Below are 23,536 nucleotides of genomic sequence, written 5' to 3' on the forward strand. Positions count from 1 at the left end.
AGTATTCTGAAGAAAACATGGGCCTTTTTTTTTTTTTTCTCTAAAACTCCACTGTGTGTTCAGTCACCCAGTCATGTCAGACTCGTTGTGACCCCATGGACTGTAGCCCGCCAGGCTACTTTGTCCATGGGATTTTCCAGGCAAGAACACTGAAGTGGGTCACCATGCCCTCCTTCAGGGGATCTTTCCGACCCAGGGGTCGAAACCACATCTCCTGTGTCTCCTGCATGGCAGGCAGATTCTTTACCCGTTGAGCCAGAGGCTTCCATGAGAGATGATTCTAATGCACAGCAAGGGTTAAAAAAGTTTGGCCTGAGACTGAAGCAAAGGTACTCCAAATAACCTAGTGTGGTTAACAGTAAAAGTAAATTACATTGTAGACCATACGAAAAGCATGAACCGGTTCTGCTTTCAAATATACAGTTCTTTGGTTTGTCCCACAACTAAGATTTCCTGGGATGCCAAGAAAAAGTCACTTACAGACCTCTAAGCATTACAGTAGCTTTAAAAAAAAAACAAAACTGACTTAAGAAAACAGACTTGAGTGGGTGTAAGCAGAATTTCCCAGAAAGACCGTGATAAAAGGAATCTATAGTCAATATGTCAATAATCATTCAGTAAACTGGTATGTATCTTACGCATACTTTTTTTTGGTTGCACTGTGTTGTCATAAAGAAAGCTGAACGCTGAAGAATTGATGCTTTCGAACTGTGGTGTTGAAGATTGAGAGTCCCTTGGACTGCAAGATCAAACCAGTCAGTCCTAAAGGAAATCAGTCCTGATTATTCATTGGAAGGACTGATGCTGAAGCTGAAGCTCCAATACTTCGGCCACCTGATATGAAGAACTGACTCACTGGAAAAGATCCTGATCCTGGAGAAGACTGAAGGCAAGAGAAGGGGACAGAGGATGAGATGGTTGGATGGCATCACAGACTTGATGGACATGAGATTGAGCAAGGTCCAGGGGTGGCTGATAGACAGGGAAGCCTTGTGTGCTGCATGGGTTCACAAAGAGTCAGACACGACTGACTGACTGAACTGAACTGTGCTGTCACTCAGGATGTCAGTTCCCTGACCAGGGATTGAACCCATACCCCCTGCAGTGGAAGGGCAGAGTTCTAACCAACGGAACACCAGGGAATTCTCATAACTTGCACATACTTGAATTTAAGGTTCATTCTTCTTTTTCTTCTGTAATTTTGATCAATATTTTTTAAACACAGGGATTTCCTTTTCTAATAGTCTGGATTTAAGTGGCGGATTCATTTTGATATTTGGCAAAACTAATACAATTATGTAAAGTTTAAAAATAAAATAAAATTTAAAAAAAATAAATAAAAAGTAAAAAAAAAAAAAAAAAAAGGAATGGTGCTTGAATCTTACTGAAAAAATGTTTTTCCTGGGTCAGCAAGATCAACTAAAACATGGATTCTCCATTGAGGGCTCTGTCTCTGCCCTGTCAGATCTTTAATTAGACAAACACATCCTTGTCCAAAGCACAGAGCACCAGACTAGAAGTGACAGGTAATACAAAACACTCATTTTTTAGAAATACCCCCAGCAGACTGGGATTACCAATTAAATGGTTTTTAGCAAAAATCAGATAAATTCAGATAAGAAAAAGAATCAAATATAGATATGAAATAAACTAGCCCTGTGTTGAAGGCAAGTCCTGTAGTTGGCCCAAGAGGCTCAGTGTATACTCTGTAGATTGGACCAATAAGACTCAAAATAGGTGGTTATACTGCATTAGTAGGGTTTGGGTTTTTTCTTTTCGGATTGCCATATTCACCACAGCTCCATATGAAAGAATGGAGAACAGTGTTGTACATGTTTCTAGACGACAGATGTTTAACTAGAAAAGAAAAAAATCTGGTCATTAACTGGAGTCATCAACACTGGAGCAGAGAGGCACAGGAAGAAGATCGCCTCCATCTCTCTATGTGTTTAAAGCTGGAGAAGTGCTAAGTCGCTTGCTTCAGTCATGTCCAACTCTTTGCAACCCTATGGACTGTAGCCCGCCAGGGTCCTCTGTCTATGGGATTCTTCAGGCAAGAATACTGCAGTGGGATGCCATGCCCTGCTCCAAGGGATCTTCCCCACCCAGGTCTCCTGCATTGCAGGCAGATTCTTCACCACTGAGCCACCACGGAAACTCTAAAGCTGGCTAACCAGCTATCACAAACATATACTAAGGGGAAAAAAATCAATTATTTCATTAATTTACATAGTTCTTGTTTTTAACTAAATGGTTCCAGTTTAAGAAAGAGACGACGGACTGCTTATATTGATGTCACAGTATGGTGATCAAGAAGACTATTTTCTTAAAAACAATGTATTTGGCTGTGTTGAGTCTTAGTTGTGGCTGCGGGATCTTCTGTTGCGGCACGTGGACTCTCTAGCTGTGGCACTCCAGGTGCAGTAGTTGTGGGACGTAGGTTTAGGTGCTCCGCAGCGTGTGGGATCTTAGTTCTCTGACCACGGATCAAACCTGCATCCCCTGTATTGCAAGGTGGATTCTTAACCACTAGACCACCAGTTAAGTCCCAAGACTATTTCCAAAATAACACAATCTCAGTCAGAAGAAGTCAGGGGAAGGTTAGGGAACCACCAAAAAGTTTACTACACACAGATGAGTGTTCCTTAAAGAGCCGGGGCATTTGAGGCTCCCCGTTCGCCCTGACACATCCTCTGGCTCAGGGCCTTACAGGGCCCTGCATACTTGCAGGCCTCTGCCGCCCATTGCTGCTGCTGCTCCTCAAATTGTCTGTGCAATCCTCCACGAATGCTCAATGAGGACCTCCATGTCAACATTGCAATGAGGACTGAAAATGTCTTTCCATGCTTCTTTACTTACTGAAAAATATTTAGATCCTCAAGGCCTAGGTAAAATTTTACTGCAAACCACACAGGTTCACCCAGAGTCCACTGCACTTGTCTGACTTCTTATCGCAAGGCTTGGTTCAGAAGAACAATAAAGTTTCTCAAATGAATTGCTAAGAGGACACCCCTACACATTCCTCGCAACACTATCTCCTCACCCTGCACTTTAAAGCATAAGTTATTACTCAGGTATGGTGAGCCAAGAGGCTACGAGAAGACTACCACTAAAAGGATGGTTACTTAGAGTTCCCAAAAGGGGGCACACAGTGCCATCCAGGGCCTTGTGAGGGAGCACCAAGATGGGTCAGGAGGCAGAAAGAGCAAGGGGAAAGCATGGGCAAGTTTTTATCCTGGTTTCCACAGGAAAGGCAAGTCCAGGCAGGGCGAGCAGGCTGCGGACTGGTTCCTTTGGATAATTTCAGCAGATCTCAGGTATAAGTATAGTTGTTAGGTGCCCAGTACCTGCAGGGCAGAGAAGTAGCTGCCTCCTGGAGTTTAAGAGCAAGCAGAAGGCGTGGTCGGAGCACAGGCTCTGTGCTGCTTGGTCTGCACCTGAACAGTCCTCACAGGGGAGCAGTTTTCTATTTCCAGAAACTAGCAAATTCTGGGAATACTCTCTCCCAGATCAGACAGAGCATCGAGAATATAAAAAATAAGAAAATACAGTTCATACATCTTGCTCTGTTTTTCTTTATGGCACTGACATGACGGGACACCATGTATCTGTTCACTGCTACTCCCCCACTATGATGTCAAGTCCATGAAAGCCAGAACTTCATTTGGTTCAATGTTTATCATCAGTACTTGAATAATGCCTGGCACACAGCAGGTATTTACTAATAAGTGCTTGTTAAGTGAAGGAGTAAGTAAACAAATTTGCATTAAGACATGACTTATGCAAAGTTCAGACGGGGAGGTGGGGAACAAGGCTTTCTTTTCTTACGTACTTGAAATATTTCTTCAAACTTGAAATTATTAACTAACTTCTTCACCACCACTACAGAGAAGTCTCAAGTTAATTCCCACCTCAACAAGCGAGATTTAATCACAGGAGGGTAGCGTAAGGAGAAGGCAGTGGCAACCCACTCCAGTACTCTTGCCTGGAAAATCCCATGAACAGAGGTGCCTGGAAGGCTGCAGTCCATGGCATCCCTGAGAGTCAGACACGACTGAGTGACTTCACTTTCACTTTTCACTTTCCTGCACTGGAGAAGGAAATGGCAACCCACTCCAGTGTCCTTGCCTGGAGAATCCCAGGGACGGGGGAGCCTGGTGGGCTGCCATCTATGGGGTCACACAGAGTCGGACACGACTGAAGTGACTTAGCAGCAGCGTAAGGAAATGCAATGAGTCCATCCTCTGGAGCTGGACTAAGATCTACATCTTTGCTCTATCACCTACGAACTGGACAGCTTGACTAGAATAACTTTTTAGTCTGTCTCCTCAATGGAAAATCAAGAGGGCAGTAATACTCACCTAACAGAGTATGAAGAGGAAGATGCCCATCAGGCTAGTGAGTGTGAAAAAGCCTCTGCATGTGAGGACACAGGAAGCCCCTCTAGCATCTACCGACAATGCAATCCTATCCAGTGAAGGACCCAAGGACACTGCCTACAGCAAGTGCTGTTATCTAAACTGTGCTAAACACGCTTTCACTTAGAGTTCACGAGAGTTCAACTCCACGCTGACTACATCCACCATCAAATGACTGCTCGCACATCTATCAGCGAGGGGACTCTGGGCAGGTCACTTTACCTCCTGGCCTCTCTCTCCTGAATAACAGAGCCTACCTCATGAAACTGCTCCACAGTGTGATATGCGGAGACGGGGCATCCAGGAATTACGTTGGTTTAGATGAGGTCATGAGGGTGTTTCCTTATGATGGGATTAGTGCCCTTTTAAGCAGAGACATCAGAGAGCATGCACACGGGCTCACACACCTTCCCCCCACTTTGCTGTGAAGACACAGTGAGATGGCAGCTCTCTGCAATCCAAAAAGCAAGCTCTCACCAGAACCCAGCCGTGCCGGCAACCCTGATTTTGGACTTCCCAGCCTCCAGAACAGTGTGAAATAAACAATTTGCAAAAGCCACCCCGTCTACAGTATTTTATTATAGCAGCTTGAGCAAACTACTCCAGTACGTTATACGAAACACGCAAATTTAAGCCATTATCAGAAGTAGTCTACAGCACATAGGTCCTATGAGACCCAAGTCAGAACCCACAATTCAATTCTTAAGCTTTACCTACTTCTTGTGAGGGTAAAATTAAACAAACAAACAAAAATATCTCTGGGAAAAGAATTTAAAAGAGAGAGAGAGAGAGAGAATATATATATATATATATTTATATATATATATATATAAATGATTCACTTTGCTGTACACCGCAACTAAAACAATACTGTAAATCAACTACACTCCAAAAAAAAAAAGAAAATCTCCTACTCCCCCTCAAAATCAATATTAAACAGGATACACAATAATAACACTCAGTCCTTAGCATATGCTAGGAACTACACTCAGCTCTTCTAAGGGCTTTAAAATGTTAACTTATTTAATTCTCACCACAGCCCTAGAGATAAGGTTATTATTTCCATTTTAAAAACAGGGAAATGAAGATCCAGGGAGGTGACGTGTCACAAAGCTAGGCTAGGTTGAAGCCTAAACTCGAATCTATGTAGCCTGGCTTCACCATTTTCCCATCCATGACTCTATACTCCCTCTCTTCTTGTTAGTACTACTCCAAGATTAGAAAAGAAAATAACTTCAGGTGGGTTACACTCAGTGTACTGGCATGTCTTAATAAAGTCATAACTTGCTTCTTAATGACACACAAAACAAAACAAGATCGCAAGATCATCTGCATGTAACCAAATCACAGCTAAAAATGATTCTATAAAACCAGGAAGAAAACTACATTTTTTAAGCTCCTGTTGTTTTCAACAGCATTATAAGTACACAATGTTACACATTTCTTTAAAAGCTGACCTAAAAGACATTTATAAACAGCAAAATGTCTCAGGGATAGTACTTAGAAATTAAGAAGTACAAAAAAAAAACAGGAGAAAGATATATCTTACTAGAATCTAACATGTATTCACTCAGTGGCTGGAAAAATTAAAAGGAAAAATGAGGGAACTTGGCAGTGAAAATAACATCAGTTTACAAATATGCAGTCACCTCAGGTTTGCTTATCTGTGTTTATCAGACACGATCGTGTGTGAGCCAGGACACTGAGAACACTTTTAAACTATCGTAACATCAGTGATCAAACGCTGCCTGAATGAGCAGTGCGCACAGTTGTGGCAGTGGCAGTACAGAAAGATTACACACTGCGGACAGAACGCTCCTGAATGTGAATGCTGGCTCCTAAGGCTGTACACCAAGCTCCGGAGTTTAAGATCACAATATAAAGAGCTCTGCTGCTGACGCAGGTGTGATAACAACTGTAAGTGACGCTGAGGAAGAAAACCAGGTGCAAGAACCACTACTCCAGGGGCGTAAGATGCCAGGTATACATACCACTCTGCTGCCACTTTTCAATGGAAAAGGAACTCAGCAAAAAATAATTTTAAAGGAAATATTTATAGAACGCTTTTAATTTATAAGAAAAGAATATGAACACATGATTTACAGCTTAAAACAATGCCCTAAAACTGAAAACATTACACTTCTCAGATTATTTAACTTGGATGGATCTTCCTTTTAGTATAAATCTTCTGTGAATGGTTCATACTTGTACTATGCCAAACAAATCTTAAAAGTCATACCTATTGTTCATGTGCCAAAATTAATGCTAAACATATCTGCATAATCAAGCTAACCAGACAACCTATCACGTACTGAATTGATAGTGATATAACAAACTGTAATTTGTAATAATAATAAAAAAGAAGAGTGGCAGTTAAAAATTATGACCAAAAATAATGAAAAAAGCAATCAAGCTTGAAACAAAAATTGCAATCAACTCAATACTATGACAAAATTCTTCCTAGAAAAATGCCACAATTCCAGCTATTTACAAGTACACGTGAACAATGGAAGATCTGTACCATCATCAGAACCCTCAGCAAACCTCTTTACACACTAATTTTAGTTCCGAATACCAAATTTTATAACCCCTTACCTATTAATTAGCACCAAGTCCCTAGGTACATGAAGAAATCAAAGTTTAAGGAAAGGGATATAATTTCATCTTCAGAACAAAGGACTAGCTAGAATTTCTGGATACTTCCAGGGCCACCCTGAAAATCCTTAAGGCCCACTATGCCCTGCAGAACCACTCATTTAAATAACATTTTCAGTACAAGATAAAATCTACCTCTTTTCCCACCTCAACCTCTACCCCACCCCTCAATGATAAGATTTCAAAATCATGATGTAAATGGGAAATAACCATTGGAACTACATTAGAAATGTACATAAGGCATTATACTTAAAATACCTTATACATTGCTTTGCAATTTACAAAACTCTTTTATATGCGTTATTTCACTGATATAACCCATCATGAAAAGATTAAATCTCCATTTAGTTATTTTTTATTATTTTCAATTGAAGTTTAGTTGACATACAATATTACCTTTGCTTCAGGTGTACAACATAGTGATCTGACAATCAAATACATTATGAAATGATCACCATGGTAAGTCCAATTACCACCATATAAAACTATTATAACATTATTGACTTCGTTCCTTATGCTGTATGTTACACCCCCATGACTTGCTTACTTCGTAACTAGAAGTTTTTACCACTTAAGTCTTCCTTACCTATTTCACTCAATTCCCCTCTGGCAACCAACAGTTTTGCTCTCTGTAAGTCTATTTCTGTTTTGTCTGTTTGTTTTGTTTTGTAGATTCTACATATAAGTGAGATCATATGGTACTTGTCTTTGTCTGACTTATTTCACTTAGTGAAATTATCTCTGTTTTTAAAGATGAGAAACCCAATGTCAGAAAGTTAAGTGACTTGCTCCAGGTGAAGTTAGACATTCAGTTCAGTGACAGAGGACTTCCTGTTCTTATTTCTAGGTCTCCATACCTTCCAGCTACCACAGGCCAAGTCTAGAAATCTAATAAAGAATGCAAAAAGGCTTTGCAAAACTAAAAAGAACTAAAAGGATCTTTTTATGAAGAGTGCTAATCATTCACTGATGCACCAGTGAAATACCTATGACCAGGCCCTGCCTCAGCAAGTACGTCTTCCCATGGGCCATGAGGAGCTTGAAAAGAGGCCCAGGTGATTTTAACATGAAGCACGTTGAGAACTTCTGAGCTACATCAGATGATACAAATGGCAGCAGTGTATTACAAACACATTTTCAACTATCAATTCAGGTTTACTTTTTTCCTTTCACATGAATTAATCATCACTCCTTAATTAGACATATAGTGATAGCTTAATAAAGCTAAAGTGCTGACTTGAAAAGAGATCACAGTATTAGCTGTAAAATATGTATAACTCTGCATTACACTAATTACATGAAAATACGTTTTTGTTTTTTTATAATTCTATTCTAGTCAATATTTAGAAAATTCAATTTGAAAGTACAGCCTTCAGTTTGTGCTATTAAGAACATTTAAAAATCATTATCTTCAACTGGAAAGGAAGGAAAAAAATTGAACAATACTGCATTTAAACAATATTACATTAAAGTAGTAGTCATCTGAGGAAGAGGAAGCTTTACTGTGTGCTAAACACAATAAAAATAACAGTACAGGTAATTAATGCACAAATTAGATGACAATTAGCACTGAAAATCATTTTTTAAAAAAATACCGGCTGTTGGACCAATCTTACCTTTTGTAGACTTGTTGGATTCAACTGAGTTTTGTCAATTATTTTTATTGCAACCTAGAAAAAAAATAAATTAATAAATTTTAAGGATTTTAAGAATTTGGTGTGAAAGTCACTCATTCATGACCAACTCTTTGCAACCCCATGGACTATACAGTCCACGGAATTCTCCAGGCCAGAATACTGGAGTGGGTAGCCTTTCCCTTCTCCAGGGGATCTTCCCAACCCAGGGATCAAATCCAGGTCTCCTGCATTGCAGGCAAATTCTTTACCAGCTGAGCTACAAGGGAAGCCCAAGAACACTGGAATGGGTAGCCTATCCCTTCTCCAGCCGATCTTCCTGACCCAGGAATCTAATCAGGGTCTCCAGCATTGCAGGCAGATTCTTCACCAACTGAGCTATCAGGGAAGCCCAAGAATTTGGTAATCATAGATTAACTGGTAACAGGTTTGTAAACACCCAGACACGAGACATCGTTAAAAAACAAGTACTTAAAAACAAACCTTAAAAACTTAAAACTCAACTAGTTACAATTATTTAACATTTTATAAATATTTTATAATTGACAAGAGGGGCTTCATACAAATACGGGTACAACATTTTACATTTAAATAGACAAGGGGGGGGGACTCTCTCTCCCACGTGCATGTGCTCTATCTCTCTCTCTCTCTCCCCCTCACTCTCTCTCCCCAGCTCCCCACTCACTCCTCCACTCTCTTCTCTTCAAGTCTTGGATTCTCCTGCTATCTTCTAAATAAAATAGAGCTGTAACACTGATTTGCCTAAGAGCTGTAGCACGGTTTGTCCAAGACCCAAGAGCTGTGACCACCGAGGGCTTTAATGTCCGTCGCTCCAAATCTTTGTTGTGACGAGACAAAGAACCAAGGAACATACACTAGTGTGACACCTATGGTGCCGTGACTCGGATATAACCTGGCTGAAACAACCTCTGCGTGGAAGAGGCCAAGCACAACAGGAGCCCAACTCAGCAAAGCTCCCACGCTAGAAGCAGAAGGCGAAGAAACCCAGTGCAGGGGAAGGCCCATCGTGCTGGAAACCAGGACAACGAAAACCAAACTCAGCAGAAAGCTCACGCGGCCCAGTCTCAGATTCCAGAAGACCTCCAGTTAAGAAACCTTGGACCACTGGACAAAACCCCGAGAGGGATTGTCAGAAGATCCTCTGACCAATCCTGAGGAAATCTGGCACACTGATGGAAGCAGCTTTGTCTTGGATGGAAAAAGAAGAGCCGGGTCAACCAGCTACAACATGCAGTGCCAGTTCAACAAAGATATAAAACTACAGCTGATCACAGAAGATATCACACACCCTTGGACACTGCTCTAAGGACTCTGAGGATTGAGACTAGCAAGAGGGGGAGGCCCAATACCCCTCGCCATCCCAGTTCAGCAGAAAGTAGCCAGAAAGACCTTGACGCCCCTATTCCCAAAGAATTGGGCCTCCCATCTCTTGAGGGGGGAATGTTAGGTAGGCAGAATAGGGAAAAGGAGTCCAAAATGGCGGTGGCTAAAAGACAAGGAAGGTCCGAGGACCAGAGTGAAGACTTCAGGCAGAACAAACAGAACAAACAGCACTCCTGGCTAAGCCCAATTTGCATAGGGCAGGCCCAGGTGGAGGAAAAAAACATAAAAGGAGGAGCCAAAGCGCTTTCTCTCGAACTCTCTCTCCTGCGGGCATGCGCGCGCTCTCTCTCTCTCTCTCTCTCCACCCCTCCCAACGCACTCCTCCACTCTCTTCACTTCAAGTCTTGGATTCTCCTGCTATCTTCTAAATAAAATAGAGCTGTAACACTGATTTGCCTAAGAGCTGTAGCACGGTTTGTCCAAGACCCAAGAGCTGTGACGCGCCGAGGGCTTTAATGTCCGTCGCTCCAAATCTTTGTTGTGACGAGACAGAGAACCAAGGAACATACACTAGTGTGACAGAAGGAATGATGCTAAAGCTGAAACTCCAGTACTTTGGCCACCTTATGCGAAGAGTTGACTCATTGGAAAAGACTCTGATGCTGGGAGGGATTGGGGGCAGGAGGAGAAGGGGACGACAGAGGATGAGATGGCTGGATGGCATCACTGACCCGATGGACGTGAGTCTCAGTGAACTCCGGGAGTTGATGGACAGGGAGGCCTGGCGTGCTGCGATTCATGGGGTCGCAAAGAGTCGGACACGACTGAGCGACTGATCTGATCTGATTATATAATTATCTTAAAACTTGCCAAATTATGAGGAAATTTTTCTTATATAACTTATATCAATTGATTATTTTTCTCTGGTAATTGGCCCTCAGTATTAAAAAATGTCCTCTCCAAAAAAATAAATAAATAAATAGACAAGGGGGAAAAAAAACTCCCAGAAACCACACCAAAAGGGGGAGATATTATATAATGAAAATATTATTCATGATTTTTATCTAATCTGGGATCCAAATCGAATTCCAGCTGACTTATTTCAAACCCTAAAAGATTATACCATTAAAGTGCTGCACTCAATGTGCCAGCACATTTGGAAAACTCAGCAGTGGCCATGGGACTGGAAAAGGTCAGTTTTCATTCCAATCCAAAAGAAAGGCAATGCAAAGAATGTTCAAACTGTCGCACAACTGCACTCATCACACACGCTAGCAAAGTAATGCTCAAAATTGTCCAAGTGAGGCTTCAACATTATGTGAACCAAGAACTTTCAGATGTTCAAGCTGGATTTAGAAAAGGCAGAGGAACCAGAGATTAAATTGCCAACATCCGTTGGCTCATAGAAAAAACAAGAGAATTCCAGAAAAACATCTACTTCTGCTTTACTGACTACACCAAAGCCTTTGACTGTGTGGATCACAACAAACTGTGGAAAATTCTTAAAGGGATGGGAAAACCAGACCACCTTACCTGCCTCCTGAGGAACCTGTAATGCAAGTCAACAGGCAAGAGAATGAAACATGGAACAATAAACTGGTTCAAAATTGGGAAAGGATTATGCCCAGCCTATATACTGTCACCTTGCTTATTTAACTTATACGCAGAGTACACCATGCAAAATGCTGGGATGGCTCAATCACAAGGGGGAATCAAGACTGCCAGGGGAAGTATCAACAACCTCAGAAATTCAGATGATACCATTTTAATGTCAGAAAGTGAAGAGGAGCCTCTTAACGAAGAGGAGCCTCCTGAAGAAGATGAAAGAGTGAAAAATCTGGCTTAAAACTCAATATTCAAAAAGCTAAGATTATGGCATCACTTCACTGCAAATAGATGGGAAAAGTGGAAACGGTGACAGATTTTCTTTTCCTGGGATCTAAAATCACTGTGGATGGTGACTGCAGTCATGAAACTAAAAGACGCTTGCTCCTTGGAAGAAAAGCAATGACAAACCTAGACAGTACTTTAAAAAGTAGAGACATCACTTTACCAACAAAGGTCCACATAGTCAAAACTGTGGTTTTTCCGGTAGTCATGTAGGGATGTGAGAATTGGAACATAAAGAAGGCTAAGCGCCAAAGAACTGGTGCTTTCGAACTATGGTGCTGGAGAAGACTCTTGAGAGTTCCTTGAACAGCAAAGAGATCAAACCAGTCAGTCCTACAGGAAATCAACCCTGAACATTCATTGGAACAACTGATGCTGAAGCTCCCAATACTTTGCAGACCTGAGGCAAAGAGCTGACTCATTCAAAAAGAACCTCATATTGGGAAAGACTGAGGGCAAGATGAGAAGGGGGTGGCAGAGGAAGAGATGGTTAGATGGCATCATCAACTCTATAGACATGAAGTGAGCAAACTCCGGGTGACATGGAAGCCTGGCAAGTTGAAGTCCACGGGATCGCAAAGAGTTAAGACATGACTTAGTGACTGAACAACAACAGATATCCAAAACTAGGGGCTACAGACAGCAAGAAGGGGGGATAGGGTGACGACAGGGGACAGAAGGGGATGTAAGTGAATAGAGAGGCTGTACCAGGAACTAGGGAACATACATAATTAACCCAGCTTTACACCTGAGGTCCAGAACAACAAATGATCTCACCCCAAACTGACAAGGCTGTGTTCCTACCACGTGTCCCTCAGAACACAGATTCAAAGATTCTTTATCAACAGTTCTTGCACTTTTTGGTCCCTTTTATATTCTTAAAGATTATGCTGAACCAAATACAGGTTATATCTATCAATATTTGGGCTTCCTCGCTGGCTCAGCAGTAAAGAATCCACCTGCAATGCAGGAGCCGCAGGAGATGTGTGTTCCATCCCTGGATCAGAAAGAGTCCCTGGAGAAAGAATCAGCAATCCACTCCAGTATTCTTGCTTTGGAAATTCCATGGACAGAGGCGCCTGGTGGGCTACAGTCCATGGGGTAGCAAAGAATCAGACACAACTTAGCGACTAAACAACATCAACAGCAAAAAGACATATACTGTGTACTTGCACTTATATGAGGTTCCTAGAATATTCAAAGGCATAGATACAGAAAGCAGAACATTGGTTGCCAGGGCCTGGGGAGAAGAGGGAATGGCGAATTTAATGGATATAGTTTCAGTTTTAGAAGACGAAGAGTTCAGGAGATGAATGGTGGTGATGGCTGCACAACATTATGGATGTATTTAATATGACTGAAATACACATTTTAAAATAGTTAATACATTTTATACTATGTACATGTTATCACAATAAAAAATGGGAGAAGTCCACTGCATGTTAATATAAATAACATTTTAATAAAATTCTCACATGTCCTCCTGTAGTCAATAGGTTATTGTATCACATGTCACACCGCTTCTGGAAAATTCTACTTTACAGTTGTGGAAAAGAATCAAAGAAGCAAATAATGTCTTAATGGTATTACCAAAACAGTTTTGATTTTGCAGACCCCCATTAAAAGGATCTCAGAACACATACAGGGGTCCACATTCCTACTTCAAGAACCCTGTACTACTCATATTAATGTTTTAAAAAACTGCTTAACATGGTTTAAAGCCTTCATCTGCCCATATATTTGATTACTTCCTAGGACTCTACTAGCCTCCTAATGAGCTAAAGAAAGGCATCCAGTGAGTCTGACCCTGGAGTGGAAGAAACCCACCACCCCTTCACCCCTGCCTGGGAGGAAAAAAATCAGAACTGGTGGAGGAGGGGAGAGTTAATGAGTGTACATGTCTGAAAAAGCAAAGTCGAAATTCTTATATTCAGAAAATTTAAGTCTTGATGGAAACTACTTGATGGAAACTAAATAAAGCAAAAGGAAATACTGGCTTCTCACGTATGCAAATGATGACCACCTTTTGCGTACCTTGGTTGACGAGAGGACTCCTATTATAGCCCCAGCATACAGCCTGTACACAGGAAGCAGTCAGTGAACGCTTACTGCAGTGACCCGAGGCCTTGAACACTCGCATCAGTAACCACAGACACATCAGAGATGGAGACAGAACAGTGAAGAACAGGGTTTCTGATGTTTTAGCAAACATCAGTGTGGTTTTAAAATTACACTATTTCAAAGTCAAGGGACTTCCTCAACAGTCTAGTGGTCCACTGCAGGCGACATGGGTTCAATTCCTGGTCGGGGAAATAACATCCCACATGGCCATGCGGTGTGGCCAAAAAACCCCCACAAACTTTACTCTCATAAGTAATTTTATGTGGTATACTTGGATCTGCCCATTCCCAAAGAAACCCCTTTGATAACACTGTTCTGGCCACAATCCTGCTTTCTTTCTTCCTCTCATATCCAAATCCACCATAAATGCTGCCTTTCCAGTTCAATTTCTATTCTCCTCAGAGGCCCCTTGTTCACTCATTTCTTCTGCTCAGTATCCACCTTCTAGAGATTCCATTCTGATTCTGTTAGTACACATATTCACTTTCAAGTACTGCTGTTCAAATGGGAGAAGGAAATGGCAACCCACTCCACGGAGAATCCCAGGGACAGAGCAGCCTGGTGGGCTGCCGTCTATGGCGTCGCACAGAGTCAGACACAACTGAAGTGACTTAGCAGCAGCAGCTGTTCAAATAGTATCTAAAGCAAGATCAGTTCAAAACATGTTGCATTCAGCTAAATCTCACTGTGGACGAGAGGCTTTATCAAAAGCAAGAGTCCTCATTTAACACAATGCGTGTATGTGTGGCAATGAAAGCTGAAGGGGAAGCTCCTAATCCCTTCTTCCTTCCAGCTCCCTGCTGGGATGACTCAACTACCAAAATAACCCAGGGTCAGAGCTGGAGCCAGGAGAAGAGCTCCGACCTCGAGGCAACTGTGGGGCATCACTAGCTGCCTGAGAAAGACAGAGACCTGACAGACCACTCAGCCACGCCCAAGGTTGTAGAGGGTGTGTGTGTATGGGGGTGCTCTCAAGTGAGCTCACACCTGCACAACAAATGCCACGGGGGTTCACTAGGCAAGGAAACAGAAGTGTCCCTGCCACTGTGTAAAGTTCCGGGAAATTCCATTTGTTCCCCCTGATGCCTAAAGCAAAGTGGAAAATTACAAAATAGGAATAAAAGAGAGCTCACATGTAAGAAAGGCTTCCCTCAACATTCCTCAAATCAAAGAGTCCAACAAACCTGCGGCAAACACCCAATGGAGAAAAATCTTTATCTTCCAGTTCCCGTCAATTAACTACTGGTCAAAAGACCCTTATATCCTGCTCCTGGCGGGTGTTAAAGCATTACAGCTTTTACAGAAGAGCAGGGGCAAGAAAGACTACCAAGTCCTATAGAAGTACACAGTGATCCAGAAGAATGGCATATTGGTCAGCTCAGGCTGTCACAGCAAAAATACCAGAGACAGGGTGGCTTAAAGAGCAGAAATGTATTTTCTCACGGTTTGGGAAGCTGGGCGTCAGGGATCGGGGCACCAGCACAGGCAGCTCCTCGTGGCGAGCAGACGCTCAGCTTCTCACCGTGTCCTTATGAGGTGGAAAAAGCAAGCAAGCTCTCTGGTGTCTCCTATATGCACACTAATCCTATCAGATCGGGTGCCTACCCTTATGACCTAATTTAACCTAAATATTTCCACAAAGGCTCTATCTCCAAATAAGCTTTTACATCTGAATTCTGGGGGACACAATTCAGTCCACAGCAATGGAGAACAAGCCTACCAACTTCAAATTAAACCTAACAATGCAAAGCAAGATGAGTGCCTGTCACGAGCACAAGGCAGAGTCACAGAGGCACACAAGTTAATGAACGCTGTGCGGCTCCATGATTTTAAGAGGAGAACACACAGAATAACCTGCAGTGTTTTAGAAGTCATTATAGTGGTTATCTCAGGGGGAGGAAAGTGAAGTGATTAGAAGGAGGTAGAAGGGAGGACTTCTGGGGTTTAAGTCATGGTGTGTTTTTGCTCTGGGTCATGGTTTTGCAAATACTTATATTTTTTTCTCAATGTGTGCACTATATTTCAATATGGAGTTAATTTTTTTAAAGTCAGTGATGACTTTTAAAAAACTACAGTTCAAAAGTCAATAGCTAATGATGCCTAAAATTCAAAAATAAGAAAAAAACCTAAAGAACAGTTTAAAAGGCTGAAAGTGATTAGGAAACTGGGGTGGGGCCAGGGAACACTTAAAAAAACCAGCATCGATTCTTTAAACTGTGTAATAGATCATTAACTTGAATAAAAATAACTAAAGGGCTTCCCTGATAGCTCAGTTGGTAAAGAACCCACCTGCAATGCAGGAGACTCTCGTTTGATTAAGAAGCTCTTTCGTACCCATAGTGAGTACTTTCAGTTAAAGATGGCACACTAATCATGTGCGTTCGCTCTTCTCCCATCTGACAGTCCCATTAAACAATAAAGATTAAATGACCAAAAAAAAAAAAAATGGCAAAGAGAATGGGAGAGGTAGCACCAGCGAACAAGAGATCTGAAACAATTTCTGGGAGACAAAAATCAGAGGTACACACAACAGGGCACACACAAGCCTAGAGTATGCTCAAGGAAGGATACAACCCAGGAAAAACTTCACTGACCACAGAAAACAATTCAATGCTGTGTACATGAAGGTCCAAGTGAAAGGCCAACTTTCATCCAAGCCACTGTGGAGCTAAGCCAGCCAACTCCACACACCTCATGTAAAGAGCTCTCAGGGTGCTTCTGATTCCTCCGCTCTTGAAAATGTTTTCAAGACACCTGAGTTCAGTTCAGTTCAGTCGCTCAGTCGTGTCCAACTCTTTGCGACCCCATTGAACTGCAGCACTCCAGGCCTCCCTGTCCATCACCAACTCCCAGAGTTTACTCAAACTCGTCCATGGAGTCGATGATGCCATCCAACCATCTCATCCTCTGTCGCCCCCTTCTCCTGCCTTCAATCTTTCCCAAAGCCTACAATCTTTCCTAATATTCCTTCCCATGTATCTGCTGTCACAAGAAAACATCGGTAACAATTAAGCCTCCTCCTATTTCAAAAAAAAGACAGCTGATTCACATTACTCATGGTAATTCCATTCTATAAATTCACTGTGAACACGGAATTGGTGGATACTGAACCACTGTTTCTAGAAGAGGTTCCTGTGAGCCCCTGGTCATAACATTTTCATCAACTGACCAATACATAACCTTGTTTTATGTTTCTGCTTAAGGACATCTCATTTACTATACGTTATTGATTTATTAACACTGACTAGCACTATCTACAGAGAAGGCAATGGCATCCCACTCCAGTACTCTTGCCTGGAAAATCCCATGGGCAGAGGAGCCTGGAAGGCTGCAGTCCATGGGGTCGCTAAGAGTCGGACAGGACTGAGCGACTTCACTTTCACTTTTCACTTTCATGCATTGGAGAAGGAAATGGCAACCCACTCCAGAGTTCTTGCCTGGAGAATCCCAGGGACGGGGGAGCCTGGTGGGAAGCCGTCTATGGGGTCGCACAGAGTCGGACACGACTGAAGCGACTTAGCAGCAGCAGCAGCACTATCCAACCTCATGCCTGAATGAAGCTTATCTCACAAATATATTTTCTCTATAAGGCGCTCACAGCCTTTGCCCTTAGAAACACTGGCTAGTTACCTCAGCCCTACAGTTGGGGGTCATTTTAAATAGCAAAATCACTATCAAAATGCACCAAAAAATGTGGAAAATATGGACTAAATAACCACAAAACAGGCATCTGTTAATAGTATGAAAGCTGAAAGAATGCCAAGTGTTACCTCGTTGGACCTCAGCAGAGCAAACACACATAAAGCAATTCAAACTTCTCACTGCTCTGTGCACGGCCAAAAAAGACTGCAAATGCACTGCTGGTATTGATTTCTGGATTGTAAACAAATTTTGGAGAGTATGTAAATTTGCAAATCTGGAATTTGTGAATAATGAGATTGACTAGTGGGTCTATTCTGAAGATGGACAGTGGTGATGGTTGCAAACAACATAAACGCACTTAATGCCACTGAGCTGCATACTTAAAAATGGCTAAAATAGTAAATTTTATGTTATGTATATTTTATCACAATAAAAAAGTGTTACAATTATGTAATTAAGTGCTTTTTAATTTGTAGAAAGTAGGTTTATGTCAAGTTCGTTTCTTTCTCTGCACACTAACTGTAAATAGTCGCTCAGTTGTGTCCGACTCTTTGCGACCCCATGAATCGCAGCACACCAGGCCTCCCTGTTCATCACCAACTCCCAGAGTTCACTCAGACTCACATCCATCGAGTCAGTGATGCCATCCAGCCATCTCATCCTCTGTCATCCCCTTCTCCTCCTGCCCCCGATCCCTCCCAGCATCAGAGTCTTTTCCAATGAGTCAACTCTTCACATGAGGTGGCCGAAGTACTGGAGTTTCAGCTTTAGCATCATTCCTTCCAAAGAAATCCCAGGGCTGATCTCCTTCAGAATGGACTGGTTGGATCTCCTTGTAGTCCAAGGGACTCTCAAGAGTCTTCTCAGTTCAAAAGCATCAATTCTTCGGCGCTCGGCTTTCTTCACAGTCCAACTCTCATATCCATACATGACCACAGGAAAAACCATAGCCTTGACTAGACGAACCTTTGTTGGCAAAGTAATGTCTCTGCTTTTCAATATGCTATCTAGGTTGGTCATAACTTTCCTTCCAAGGAGTAAGCGTCTTTTAATTTCATGGCTGCAGTCACCATCTGCAGTGATTTTGGAGCCCCCAAAAATAAAGTCTGACACTGTTTCCCCATCTATTTCCCATGAAATGATGGGACCAGATGCCATGATCTTGGTTTTCTGAATGTTGAGCTTTAAGCCAACTTTTTCACTCTCTACTTTCACTTTCTTCAAGAGGCTTTTTAGTTCCTCTTCACTTTCTGCCATAAGGGTGGTGTCATCTGCATATCTGAAGTTATTGATATTTCTCCCGGCAATCTTGATTCCAGCTTGTGTTTCTTCCAGCCCAGCGTTTCTCATGATGCACTCTGCATATAAGTTAAATAAGCAGGGAGACAATATACAGCCTTGATGTTCTCCTTTCCCTATTTGGAACCAGTCTGTTGTTCCATGTCCATTCTAACTGTTGCTTCCTGACGTGCATACAGGTTTCTCAAGAGGCAGATCAGGTGGCCTTTTCAGTTATATGTTATTAGACTACTAAGGCTATCTTTTACCATTCTGCTGGCTTACTTCCAAATCTGCTACTATTATTTCCAATAAAAGCAAACTGTTCAAAATATTCTTTTTGTGTGTCAACAGTTGTTTTGAAGAAAACATTCTATTAATCACTGCCCAAATCCCAGCAATGACTACTTACTGAGTTTTAACAGAGCAGCAAAGGGCAATACCTGGAACCACCTGAGAGAGATAATGAGGTCTTCTTTTCTTTGTTCGCTACTTATCTGAGTGGGGCCAGATTTTCTTCATACACTTCAACCAGAATCACATACCAAAATTGTCTGAATGCAGAGCAGACTTAAAATACAGCTACCTTCTATTAAAAGAGATATTAAAGTGAATTGCAAAAAATTTAAACAATGTCATTCTTTTTTGTAATTTGTTTTGGAAAATAAGTCATTTTTCATAAAAATATGTTATTTATATTAACAAGTAAAAGGTCTATTATTTTTAATAAATTAATACATATTTTAAGTTTCTTAGTGCTAACTTCTAAAACAGTAAACAGCAATAGATGTAACTCATATAAACAAAAGCTTGTTTTGAGTCCTCAATTTAAAAAGTTTAATGGAATTGTGAGATTAAAAAAATCGAAAACTACTGTTCAAATCAATGAAACTGCATATAACCACTGAAACCTACAATTTATGATTATGCAGCATTGGGGAAAACTGTTAAGGATAAAATTCTGAAGGGAAAAAACCAGCATACAAAATCAGGGCCAAAAGTATGCTGAAAAATATATATAGGATATGATATACCAAAATAATGGTATTATGCATATTTTGATTGGGGGAATTTTTTTCCTTTCTGGTCTCCAAACTTTCTGTAAAGCTGTTAACACAGTCTTGACACACACAAAATGTTGTAAACTAAAATCTCAAGAAGTTTAGCACATTCAAAGATGAAAAGCTGAGGTTTTATCATTCTTACAACCAACAACTAATGCTAATTGAGTACTCAGAGGCCGAGGACAAATGAGGTTCGAGACTGAAATCTGTTTTCTTCCCGCTCCCCTCTGGCCTCTCCTCTACCGCAGGACACGGACTGCCAGTGAACATGGGCAGCCACAAAAGCGCAGAGCAGGCTGCGAGGACAACGGTGGGCACGCACTTCAGGGGCCTTCTGAAGGAGACAGGGTGCAGGCTTGAAAGGGCTCCGGACCCGGAGCTTCCAGGTGGCAGGAGCTGCTGGGCTAATTCCCAAGTCAAAAGTCTGCATAAAGAATGCTGCTGCTCCTCAGCCCAACCAATGACTACCGATTCCAGAAGTTAAAGAGGCTCTGGACTCCAAGTCAACAAGCCAGGAGAGGGCAGGAGTGAGGCATGAGAGGAAAAGGGGGGGATTAAGTGTCAGACTGCCACTGAGGAGGGGTGGGACCACAGAGCTTCCCAAGCAGAACAGAGGATTCTTAATCTAGAGAACAGAAGGGTCCCAGAGAAGAGATGGCAGAGATACCTGGGTCCTCCAATAAAAGCACTGGACAACTCCCAAATGAAAGTGGTCAAACATATTCTATGCACGCAAACCCAGCTTCCGATCAGCTTCTTAGGGTTCCACCTAAGACAGACAGACAACCAAGACTTACCAGATTCCAAATGAAGTCTCTAAGGAAGACACCAAGAAAGAATCCCAGCGACAAGAGAAACAATGTAGGGAACAAGAACAACAAAAAGAATCATGCTTTTTACTATCCTCAGGGAGTTAACAGAAGAAACAGCACTGATACCAGAACTGGACGCTATAAAGACAAATAATCAGAGAACAAGAAAGCACCGGGGGGAGGAGGACACCCACAGGAGCATACACACATTTAAGAGAAAGACTGGAAGATACAGACATGTCCCAGAAAGCAGAACAGAGAGAAAACAAAACAAAAACCCAAAAACTAAAAAATCAGGCCTCTTGAGAATTCACTGGTGGTCCAATGGTTAGGCCTCAGCACTTTCACTCCCAGGACCCAGGTTCAATCCCTGGTCACAGAACTAAGATCCTACAAGCCGTATGGCACAATCAAAAGTCATATAAATCAAGGCCCTTTGCAAGGCTTCCAATCTCTGATTAATTGGAACTCCAAGGAATTCCCTGGTAGTCCAGTGGTTAGGAATCCACACTTTCACTGCAGGGGGCACTGGTTCAACCCCAAGTCAGGGAACTAAAGACCCCATGGACTGCAGTATGCCAGGGTCCCCTGTCCTTCACCATCTCCCAGACTTGCTCAAACTCATGTCCATTGAGTTGGCGATGCCATCCAACCATCTCATCCTCTGCTGTCCCCTTCTCCTCCTGTCTTCAATCTTTTCCCAGCATCAGGGTCTTTTCTAATGAGTCAGCTCTTTGCATCAGGTGGCCAAAGTATTGGAGCTTCAGCTTCAGTCTTTCCAGAGAATATTCAGGACTGATTTCCTTTAGGATTGACTGGTTTGATGTCTCTTAACATACCATATAATAACTCTTTATCTTCTACTGACTGAATGAATTAAGTCTCTGAATTACCAAAATCACCTCCTGAAGCACTCTGGGTTTTCTTTAGAGGTCTTAGTACCTCAATAGGAAAGACACATCCTATTCCTATAAAAGGGCAAGAGAATGCTGATGGAAAAACTTTCATTTTCAATGGGCTGACTGGAGAACAGTACCAAGTGATAAAAATACAATAACTATAGTTTTTAGGTTTCTTTTAATCTATTGGGAATATTATAATAAACCTGTAATAAAATATATACTATAATAAACCTATAATAAAATCAACTGTCTAAAAAAACTTCAGTTTTTTTATCATAGGACCCAGCAATCCCACTCCTGGATTAATTATCCTAAAGAAATTAAAATTTGTGCTCACATAAAGACCTGTACAGGGACTTCTTTGGTGGGCTAGTGGTTAAGACTCCACCACATTCCCAATGCAGGGTGCAGATTCAATCCCTGGTGGAGAACTAAGATCCCTTATGCCACATGGTGTGCCCCCCACCCAAAAAAAGTGGAATATAATAAAAATTCATCTGATAGACTAAATGGCAAGAAGATCAAGGAAATTCTTATAAGAATAATCATCAGGGAACTTTAACCTACTTCAAAAAATCAAAATGTACAATCAAAAGCTGCAGTAATAAAAACACCATGACTGGGCATAAAACTAAATAAATTAAATCAGAGAGACAAAAGGGAATTTAACAATCGGGGGAAAGAACCAATGATCCAGGGAAAGCAGTAATGCATGTAGGGGGAAAAAGTTAAGACTCTACACCTCATACTAATCCTCCAAAATACACAGTAAGTCAATTAAACATTCAAATGCCAGTCACAGCAGTATTTAAAGAAAAAAACAGAATCATTTTTACAATCTGGGAAAAAAAGTAAACTGTTCTCACCAAGACATGAAACCCAGACAGATCAGACTGATGTCTAAAAACACATAAAAGGTTTAAATCACTAAGAGGAAAAGAGAAAAGAGACACAGATAAAGGATATACAGCAGGAAGCTTATTTTAAAAAGAAAATATAAATGACACAAATATATGAAAATATCATCAATGTAAGCAGCTATCAAAAAAGCAATCTTTTTTAAAAAATATCATTTTTTTGTTTATTCGATAGACAAAAATTATCTACAGTGTTAGCAAGGGTGTAGAAAAACAGGCACTCTCATTCATTTTGGTAGGCTAATAAAGCAGTACGACATTCTCTCAAAACCAATTTAGCAGTACCTAGTACTCTTGCCTGGAAAATCCCATGGACGGAGGAGCCTGGTGGGCTGCAGTCCATGGGGTCGCTAAGAGTCAGACACGACTGAGCGACTTCACTTTCACTTTTCATTTTCATGCACTGGAGACGGAAATGGCAACCCACTCCAGTGTTCTTGCCTGGAGAATCCCAGGGACGGGGGAGCCTGGTGGGAAGCCGTCTATGGGGTCGCACAGAGTCCGGACATGACTGAAGCGATGCAGCATCAGCAACATTACGGTATTAAAATACAGAAACATCACTTTGCTAACAAAAGGTCCATATAGTTAAAGCTATGATTTTTCCAGTAGTCATGTACAGATGTGACAGCTGGACCATAAAGGCTGCATGCCAAAGAATTGATGCTTCTGAACTGTGGTGTTGGAGGAGACTCGAGAGTCCCTTGGACTGTAAGGAGATCAAATCAATCACTCCTAAAGGAAATCAACCCTGAATATTCATTGGAAGGACTGACGGTGATGGTGAAGTTTCAATACTTTGGCCACTTGATGCCAAGAGCTGACTCACTGGAAAAGACCCTGATGCTGTCAAAGATTG

General features: G+C 41.7%; 1 protein-coding gene across 14 annotated transcripts in view; it reads right to left on the reverse strand.

The window, feature by feature from the left end:
* MARK3 (microtubule affinity regulating kinase 3) overlaps positions 1-23,536 on the reverse strand; it is a 116,149-nt gene that overhangs the window by 65,333 nt on the left and 27,280 nt on the right. For all 14 annotated transcript variants that reach the window (XM_086362781.1, XM_086362779.1, XM_086362780.1 and 11 more), the window contains one exon: positions 8,690-8,743. In XM_086362781.1, coding sequence (XP_086218907.1) covers positions 8,690-8,743 — 54 coding nt within the window. The remainder of the gene's footprint in view (positions 1-8,689; positions 8,744-23,536) is intronic.

Source organism: Bos grunniens, chromosome 21 (genome assembly GCF_055505025.1).
Source record: "Bos grunniens cultivar Pamir isolate PY7600 chromosome 21, Bosgru_T2T1.0, whole genome shotgun sequence".
Taxonomy (NCBI): Eukaryota; Metazoa; Chordata; class Mammalia; order Artiodactyla; family Bovidae; genus Bos; species Bos grunniens.